Below are 10,355 nucleotides of genomic sequence, written 5' to 3'. Positions count from 1 at the left end.
TTTATACATTGTATGTTTATCTGACACTCTAAAGTTTACTTAAGTGTTTTCTATAAAAAATGTTTTATTGTCATACTGTTGTCATATTTCTGCTTTGTTAAAGGTTCTTATCGTAAATAAGCAATTTTTTCTTCTCAGGATGCTTTCAATAGGTTTCGAAGATTCATGGTTTTAAATTGAAATGTTAGTTTTAAAAGTCAAAAAACTGACTCTATTAATAAAAAAAATGAAACTCGAAGTCCTTCAAATAGTTATAAAAGGCTTGTTGGGTACATTGTAATTTAGTATTCAATTAAATATTTAACTAACAAGTGTGGATTTTGTTGGATAACTTATTGCGATATTAAAATGTCAAAGAAACTCAGACAAAAGAATTAGAATTCTACAAAAAACCTTTTGAAAAAAAAAAACACCAACAAATCTTAAGGTAAACAAAGAACCCGCACTTAAAAAAAGGAGCATAGCTCCTTATGATTTATATACTCGAAATGCTGACGAATGAACATGTCTGGTATTGAATGATGTTTGCATCTGATCAAAGTAACTCTATATAAAATTGTCGTATAATAAATATGAGCTATGTCTATAAGGATGATTGTTTCATTCCATAGAATTTTCATGTTGTTTGTTATTCCCGTGGTGTATTTGATCAAATGGTAATAAGAGGGTGTTATATTTATTCAGGCATCTGACGTGTTCTATTATCCTAGAGGAATTATTTTACAATTATATATACAGTCACTTATTTGAATAAACCAATACAATTTAAATTGGTTTCTTGTCTTTAAATTTGAATAAACAAAAATCTAATAGAAAATCAAGTTTTTGTTTAAGAGTAATCAAGGGAACCAAGGTTATAGCGGTAATCAAAAGAATGTAATCCAGGGACAAGGAACAGACATGTAAAACAGACCTACACAACAAAGAACATAAAGTAACTAAAATCATACATACAAAGTAACAAAAGTAAATGAGCAACTCGGACTCCACTAAAAACTGGGAGCATGGTCCAGGTGCACCGGTAGGGTAGGCGTCCTCTGCTTTTCTAGAAACACCCGCCGAGTTGCTCATAAAAAGTCAAGTCCGAGGTAGACAAACGAGGGAAGGAAAACTATGACCCGTTGAATAAATCAGTTTTCATCGTGCTGATGGATACACCATAACGATCCACGAGTTCATGATAACGACCATAAAACTTCTGTAGTGATGGTTAACCTGACTAATTTGGGTTTATTAATTCAAATACTCATTATCAAACACATATTTATGTAATATAAGTTCCGATCAACATGATATGTAAAACAAATGTTAATAGTGTTGAAACAATGCAGGAGATATTTTTAATTAGTCTACAATTTGTCCTTCTTACCTAAACAGGTGAAAACGGAAATGATAAATTTTCTCATTTGTTAGTCAGTTAACATCATAAAAGCGGAAAACCAGAAGTAAATTATCATTGTTAGAAAGTGATGAAATGACTAACAATTATGCAGCTGTCCATGATTCACTTAATGAAATTGCAACTCAAAAGTCCAGCATGATAAGGACAATCTTTTCTGTTTTCCTTGATTCTGATGATGCAAATAGTCAAATTACACTATCAAAATGATGAGTTTTTTCATACTGTTTCAGCTACTGCCTGATTCCTACTGGGACTAACACTAAAAAAGAATAAATAAAAGAAAATACGAAACTTAACGGGTTAATATAATGTATTCGTATATTAAACTAATCTAATTCCTGGGAAGTCCCTCGGAGTAATGAGAACGAAGTTTGTTTTCGACAATTTAAACAAATACTTTGGTTTTCTGTTAAGTATAACACTGTTTTAGTTTTGCGTATCATACAGAGTGTTTAAGTTCTATGTAAATACTGTATGAGTTGAAGAGTAAATCATAGACAAAACGGACACACCTTATGACTTTTAACTGAAATAAGCCCTGTATATAAATAGATAGTAGACGATTTAAGGCAAATCCGCGTGATTACATCAATATCTAGTTTTGGATAATTTATAATGATTTTAATATCATATTTTGTTTTTATTGTTCTTCCCGGATATCAACTAAACATATATCATAATTCTATCATGAGAAAGACGCAAGAGGAAAACTTATCAGCCTTCTCTTGAAACACAAAAAAATCTTTAGATTTATTAGAATGAATGAGTTAACAGGTAAAAACGTCATGCCTTGCACGTAGACATAGGCCTATAATTGACCTCCTTGAAATGTTTGTTAAATAACAAATAAGAAAATGGTGTTCTGAATTATACAACTGCGACCCATTTTATACCTTAAGTATTCGAAATTGGACTGACATTTCTAAAACATTCTTAAAAGTTAAATGGCAATGACTAGTTAGAAGGAAAAAGGAAACTAAATATTACATAAAACAGGTGGGCCCACACACGCTTACACACACGCGTGCATTCACGCGCTTCACATGGATGCTCCTTCAATATAGAGAACTGTCAAAGTTTTCACCCTACATGTGTTTAAGGAAAAAAGGTAATCCTTTTCTCTTTGGTTAAGTTAATACATTTGACTGTTATTTGTCGATATATGCACCACATATGCAAACAAATGTTATAGTTTTCATATGCTTATTTATTAACCTGATTATGATTATCCGTTTTTAAAATAAGAAAATAAATTTTGATATTTTGATAAGTATAATTATGAAAGGTAATCAAGGGAACCAAGATTCTAGTGGAAACTGAAAGAATGTAATCCAGGGAAAAATACCAGACATGTCAAACAGACAAGCATTACAAAGAGCATGAAATAACGCAAATAATACATACACAGTAACAAAAGTAAATGAGCAACTCGGACTCCACTGAAAACTAGGAGTTTGGACCAGGTGAACCGGTAGGGTAAGCACCCTCTTTTTTTATAGAAACACCTACCGAGTTGCGCATAAAAATGTCAAGTTCGGGGGTAGACGAAAGAGGAAAGGGCGATTTAGGTAGAATACACAAAGTTGTTAATTTAATTGACTCAAATGATAGATTTTAATGTTTGATAGTATTTAATAGATCAAATTATTTTTACCAGTACATTTCTCACAAGTGAAAAAATCATTCTCCAATGATTAATTCTTCTTTGTTTTGTATTTTATTCACAAAAGGAGAAGAAGACAAAAACTGATTGAGGTATGAAATCGCTTGAAAATACAACAATATACCGCTTTATTTTAACTACATTGCTCACAAACATTTGCACTAATTCTTTTTAAAATAGTGTGGATTTGAATGCTACCACATTTACCACTTCATTGACACATGAATATTTTATTGAAAACTGTTTTGTATACTACAAAACTTAATCTCTTTCTATGAAATTTTAAAAAGTTAAAGAAGTTATACATATAGTTATATGTAATAGTACAGCTTTTATATATTTTTTTCAACATGTGTCATCGACCGACACAGTTTGGATACCGAAAAACGCCTTGAAGTTTTTTGTTTATCTTTGACTAAACGATAAGGTAGAAACTGTCATTACATGATGGATTGTGATGTAATTTGTGCACTTTATCTTCAAGCATCATTGAAGGTTGAGTGGAATGTGTGCTTTTCTCGTCAGTAAAAAAAAATCATTTACAAATATTGAGTAAGTCTGATTTCAAAGTTTACTATAAAATATTAAATCATTAGAAATTTCATATGATTTTTTACTATTTCAACCTCGTGTGCTTTTCATTCAGCGACCGAACGAACCGTTTAAGTTATTCTTCAAATAAAACAATATTTTTTTATCTTCTATATAGAAATACAAACCCTGCTTAAAAGTGATATCGTGTCGTTAACAAACTATTCTGCTTTATCAAGAGTAGTCAAGGGAACCAAAGTTGTAGCGACAATCAAAAGAATGTAACCTCAGGGACAAAGACCAGACATGGAAAACAGACATACACAACAAGGAACATAAAGTAACTAAAACCATACATACAAAGTAACAAAAGCAAATGAGCAACTCTGAGTGTGTTAGGGAAAATTTCAATATGATATATATTCATTTTTTAATTAGTACAAATAAAGTTTATCATGTTTCAAACAGGGACAACCCGAAAGTTACAATCATATTTATGTAAAATGCCCGCTTCATACAGGCACGTTTTTTGCAGGCAAAAAAAAATTTTAATACTATTCAGTAGAAGATTCGATGTCAGATAATTTCAATGAATTTTCTATGAAAACACAGGATCTACATTCATATAAAGTGCACTTTATGGCGTAATATCTAATTGATTAAAACTAGTGAACAAATATTTTATTATTATATTAAAGTTTACTTTGAATTTTGATTCGTATGTTAACTGTTAAGCTAAAACTTGCGAATATGTTGTATCATATTTTGATGAGTGCAAAGCACTTAATACAAAGAAAGAAAGAAAAAAATGTTGTTGGCAAACTTCACACTTAAAACATTGGGATTAAATTTCCAATTAAGGGGATCACGATTTAGTATTATCTCTATATTTACAGAGTGACAACATGTTGTTGACAACGTATGTATTTAGTACAGGCGATCCACGATTTTGTCATGGTTGCAATTGACACCGTGCGAAAATATGAATTTATCACATACATAAGTATCCCACAATTGTATTAATTTGCTTAAATATAATTCTGATTTTTAAATATCTTCAACCTATTTTAGAAGTTGGCGCTGTAATTTTTTTGTAATTTGATATATTTTCGTTTAACATTCATCCAATGTCTATGAAAAAAACATTCACACTCGTTTTGAAATAAAACAAAATAAAGACAAGTCATATTTCATTTATATTTTGAACAATTTTCGTAATAGCCGTAATGTCTACGTGAAGAAAGCAACAAACTTCATTTATAATTGTTTTCTTCCACGCTGAAGACAGAGTGCTAATTAGTAAACCCCAGACAATGTTGTAGTGTCTTGATCAATGGTACGGAAATGCTTGGGTTTTACAGAGGATATCGATGTTCTTCAATACGTCAGAGCTCATACATAATAAGCATAAATGCGATTACAATCAGAACGGACGATTTTCTATTCTACAACTAAACCTCAAAAGGATAATAAAGCCGTTGTTTCTAATGTAAACAAAAACTTGTTTCACTTACTTTTCTTTGCAGCATATTCTTATCATATGCCATACCGATTTATTCTTAATTTATGCTGGAAATTATCAAATTATCTTTCAACATTTGAGTATATAAGCAAAAAAGGTTATTCAAATGTGAAAGTTTAGACATATCTTATGACTTGATATATACTAATTTAGGAATAATCAATGGATTAAAGTTTGTTATGTTTTAGACAGTATCATGGAGAACGCATCCATATTGCTCTCTAACTTAACAGACGGCGATGTGGAGAAGATAGAAATTTTACAACGAGACAAAGAAACATGGGTTTATGTTGCCATTGCTCTGATTGGAATAGTTATAACAGTGGGATGCGCTGGTGAGTAAAATTCTTTTAACGATAAAATTTTATTCGATTAACCTTATTGCAGCCTACTCGGGCGTTTAACCCCAACAATCAATCAATTAATCAATTAACAGTTGTTTGCTGCATCGATATATGTTTACTTTCAGTTGGATAATTTTTTTTTACCAAAGACACGTGCAACTTTCTTCCTCAAAAAAGAATCCCTTAAGATGCATTAAAACGTATATAACAAGTTCAGAGAAACAAAGCCATGTTGTGGCTAAAATTGTTGTTTAAAGTATTTGATATTATATTTTTATTCACTGTACAATTTGTAACAAAAATGCTATCTTATCACCAACATTGATTTATGTGAAGAGTTTTCAAGATCTGTTTAAACAATTTGGCATTCCTCTAAGTACTCCGGATATGTTCATAATTACCAGTCCATGTAAACGTCTGACAATGCCAATGGTTAAGTGATTTAAAGAGCAGAAAAAAGCATCAATCAAATGATACTTTTTTGGGACAACAAACATCATGTTCTTTAGTATGTATAGTCCTGATCGATATTTTTGGTGTAAACCATTCATTAATCTTCCACAGAAATCAACCAAATCAAGAACGATAACTTTTAAAAAGAGCAAATTCATAAACAATCTATTGTAATGACTATATTAGTTATGTTGTCTGTATCTTTTTCTGAATAAGAAATAAAATTGAATTTGATAGTTTTTATATAGAAATTTCTCCACCTGTCTGACCCTTAAAAAGACTGATGCTTTAAAAAGAAAAAAAAAGACAACTTAGCAGTAAAACACATAATGGCCTTAAACCTACCAATTCACAGTGAAATGTTACTGAACCATCAAGTCAACATTGCATAGATACTCAATAAAGTAATTTCTCTCAGAAATTAAATGTCACTCAACAATATATGCTATGCTTGATTGTGTCTGAAGTAAACGTAAAAGGCCGGTTTTCTTTATATGAGCTGCAAAAACAAATCAAATCGAAACGCCAGGACGCTATTGTATTAAATGTGATGTCACTAAGTTAACTCAATATTTTTCGTTTGTGTAACATGTGTGAGTCAGTGGTTGCTCATTGGTAAAGAAAAACTAATACCACTTTATTTTGTTCGAGCCCTGCTGATAATACGGTCTAATATACCATGTACATTTTTTTTTAAATAAGTATCGATAATGTCCTGCAAAGAGTATGAAACTAGATTTACTTATCAATTTTGAATGTATATAAAGAAAAAAAATTGTTACATCTTACAGCATTAAGATATTAAATGGTTGTTGCATAAGATATTCGTAGATTATTGATAATTACATGAAATCACACCCATGCTTAACATAATGTCAGTGCATTAAATACGTCAGATGCATTTCGTTTACACGAAAAGACTTATGTATTGATTAAGGTGAGGTACTTATACTGACTATGTAGAGCTAACCGTTTGTGTACAATTTTCTTTAGATACGATATGAACCAAGTCACATTTTAGAAATTAAATTTGAAATTGAAAAACTATTATTTCTCATTTAATTTCGTTTCTTCTTAAGAACAAGAATTCAATAAAATTCAAAAATGCTCCAATTAATTTAAAATCTACTCTTTTTTTTCTTTCAAGGGAACTTAATGGTGGTGTTTGCCATCAGGAAAGTAAAGAAGCTACAGACAGTGTCCAATATTTTTGTATTGAATCTGTCAATCTGTGATCTGCTATTCGTTGGATTTGTATTGCCTTTCAACATTTACACCTACATGGCTGATGGATGGTTTATGGCTAGTTCTCTCTGTAAATTCGTTGGTTTTCTAGGATATACATTAACAGGTACGACTTTCATAAGCATGATGAAGTGGGTTTATTTTAGTTCTTATTAAATAATGTTCGTCAAATAATTCGTTACATTTAATCCGAATCGTAATACAGATACATATGAAATTATCAATCCATATGCTTAATATTGATACTGAGCAAAGGCATCATGCCATATGTCACGAATGAATTGATTGATACATCTAAACAGTCTCGGAAGGGAACAGACACCAATTTACGAAAATTCATGCCATTGCAAAAATGCATTAAAACGATTAAAACAAACTCAAATTACACACAAATACAAACACTCAAAAAACAAACAAATAACAACAAAATGAAAACCAACCGAAAAGAAACTTTAAAACACTAAAACACAAAATTTTTTGTTATCCTTTTTCGAGTTTTGATATTCTGATATTAAAGTCATTGGCCGTGTATCGACTTAATTATTAGATATACATTTGTATTTTAGGAACAACTATAATTACCATAACATTGATTGCCTACAACAGATACAAACTTGTCCTAGACCCCGGTACATACAAAGAGCTTTATACGCGACGTAATATTATTTTGATGATTCTGGTAGCCTGGATGGTACCAATAGTGTGTCTCATACCTGCATTGATAGGTGTCTGGGGAAGGTTCGGCTACGTTGTAATGATGGTCACTTGCAATTTGTTATTAGATCATGAAAGTCAATTTTTCAAGATATTTTTGATGATAGTTCGTGCTGTTATACCTTGTTGTTTGATTGTTTACTACTACGCAAGGATTTACCATGTTACAATCTCAAGCCACAAAAGGTTGTACAAAAATAATCGACCCGTTTCTGCCCTAGACCTTCATAATCAGAGAAAGGAGATGCACATGACTAGAATGATGTTGACTATATTTCTGGTTTTTGTCATCTCATATTTCCCGTGTACAATCACGGGTATCGTCGACTGGAACACCGTTCTTTCAAAGCAGTTCCACATGTTTTGTCAAATCTCGATATATGTAGGCAGTGCTGTCAACCCTCTGGTTTATGGATTGATGAATTCACAGTTCAGGCAGGCATACCTACATATGATTTGTATCTGTATTGATCACAAAAAGACACACAATTCTTCATCGACTAATATTTTTAAAAACTCTTTTGTGAAGGGTAATAAAATATGTCGTATAAGTACCCTTCGGACGTCATCAAAACCTTCTAAAAAAGTCAGAGCCGTAAAAAATGGCAGACACATTTCACGCAACGAAATTGATCATGTACTTGAAAGTATATCCTCCAAAGACTCGTCCATGATGAAAAGTTGTGATCCATTACTTGATGTAGTAGTTGACAAAAACAATCTGTCAAACAGACCAATGTTCACATTATAATAAGTTAAAGAAAAACATTCAGTGCAAACGAACTTTCATTATGATATGTACATATAAGTTTTGACCACGGAAGCAATAGATTAATGATTCTTTTCTTATGATAGAACTATAGTCAATGAAAATGGTATGTAATCCATCAATGACAGCAGGAATTTGAATGTTAAATATTGTTATAATTTTGTCCAAATAAAACATTGTTTTGTTGAAAAAAGTATCATAGACAAATATAACTCTTGCTACCTACTACAGGTTGCGAAATATACAAAATAATCACAAAACGATAATACAGAAATAGGCGGTTTTCCATACATAGTTTTTAATCAATATTGAAACAAAAAAGTGTTCAGTAGATTACCAATGTACTAAATTGTTTGTAACTGTGGTTTGTCGATTCATGATTTTTATGAATCGTTGATATTCACGAAAAAAAAACGAAAAAAAAATATCTCGAGGAAATAAGAAGAAAACAAACAAAACTATATATTAATGATTTTATATGAATATACATCAATATGAATGACAATATTAATACGTATTCCGAAGAAACAGTTCTGAATACTCTATCTATACAGTTTTATCTCTTTCTCAAAATCCAACAAAAACATTGGGAATAAAAACTGTTGCCCTTTTATCCAAGGGCGTATTTCTAAAAGTTTGGCCGAGTTTTTGGTCATGTTTTTTATTGTCTTCATCGGATTTGACTTTCAATGACCTCAACTATCGACAATGTACGAGAAACTGGAGGTTCTCTGCCTTTACGTTGGTACACGGAAATAAGTAAGATTCGCGCTGTTAGTTCCTCAGTGTATTATGTACTTTATTCAAGTATGTGACTTAAAATTCATTTGTCCTCCCTTGATGTTAACGCCTCTACTTTGTCCTCTTCTGTTGATCCTCTGGAATTCGTCTTCACCTATATTAAATCATTCAGGTGATTTCTTATGGTGCATTATATACATTTTATGAAGCGTTGTCTACATCTACAATGAAAAAGCATTCGATTCATTTGATTACACAAATAAGTTCAATTATGTTCAAATTGACAAATGTATAATTATAGTAACTGTCAAACAGTATTAATAAGGAAATACGGTCAAATGTTCATGTGTACTACCATAAAAACACAAAGTTTAAATAATATTGAAAGAAGTTTTCATTTAGTTCACAGAATTCTCTTTACTTTTGGAAAACAAACAAGTACAGAGTTTTCTTTATTTTCTTTAAAGCTGGCCTGGCATATGTTAAAACAGATTTATTTTGTAGTGTAGGTTCATTTGGTGTGGTTAAATGCTTAGGAAAAGATGTTATAATTAATTGACTTAGTTTTTGTAGATTGATTATAATTATCTGCAATGGAATGTGTATCTATTTAAAACATGTTTGATCGTATGCATGAATTTTAATTGGGATCTGTTTGATTCATCCCTTTCTTTGATTCATTTTTTAGAACTATTTGTTAAATTATGTAATTTAGTGCTTTTAAGTGTATTTGATACCTCATTAAATGTAAATGTATTTGATCTTTTAAATGAACTGAAACCAAAACATATATTTAGGGTACTTTGGGGGCCAAATATAACATATAAATAAATATCCAAGGTTAACCAAATTAATTCAAAGACTTTTCCTCTAGAACGCAATGGACAGATTAAAACAAGTTTACACTAATACACAATCCGTCATTAGATCTTAGTATATCATAGTGTTTTACATTCATAAATTAGTGGCAG

At 30.9% G+C, this 10,355-nt stretch overlaps 1 protein-coding gene across 1 annotated transcript; it reads left to right on the top strand.

Moving 5' to 3' along the window:
* Positions 1 to 5,306: 5,306 nt before the first annotated feature.
* Positions 5,307 to 9,966, top strand: LOC148627076 (G protein-coupled receptor moody-like). The gene is made up of 3 exons (XM_088566928.1): positions 5,307 to 5,453; positions 7,063 to 7,266; positions 7,727 to 9,966. Exons 1-3 carry the CDS (start codon positions 5,315 to 5,317, stop codon positions 8,623 to 8,625), a joined length of 1,242 nt encoding a protein of 413 aa, XP_088423054.1. The 5' UTR covers positions 5,307 to 5,314; the 3' UTR covers positions 8,626 to 9,966.
* Positions 9,967 to 10,355: the final 389 nt, after the last annotated feature.

The sequence above is a fragment of the Perna viridis genome, chromosome 1 (genome assembly GCF_037379345.1).
Source record: "Perna viridis isolate PV_CMFRI_1.1 ecotype Kerala chromosome 1, ASM3737934v1, whole genome shotgun sequence".
NCBI classification, from domain to species: domain Eukaryota; kingdom Metazoa; phylum Mollusca; class Bivalvia; order Mytilida; family Mytilidae; genus Perna; species Perna viridis.
Note: the sequence above shows the minus strand (reverse complement) of the source record. Positions and strands in the feature narration are given on the sequence as shown.

Excerpts from the sequence above, each read along its gene's own strand:
- LOC148627076 (XM_088566928.1), top strand. The coding sequence starts at position 5,315 with ATGGAGAACGCATCCATATTGCTCTCTAACTTAACAGACGGCGATGTG. Across the intron at positions 5,454-7,062 it reads TATAACAGTGGGATGCGCTG|GGAACTTAATGGTGGTGTTT; the intron begins GTGAGTAAAATT and ends TTTTCTTTCAAG. Across the intron at positions 7,267-7,726 it reads TCTAGGATATACATTAACAG|GAACAACTATAATTACCATA; the intron begins GTACGACTTTCA and ends TTTGTATTTTAG.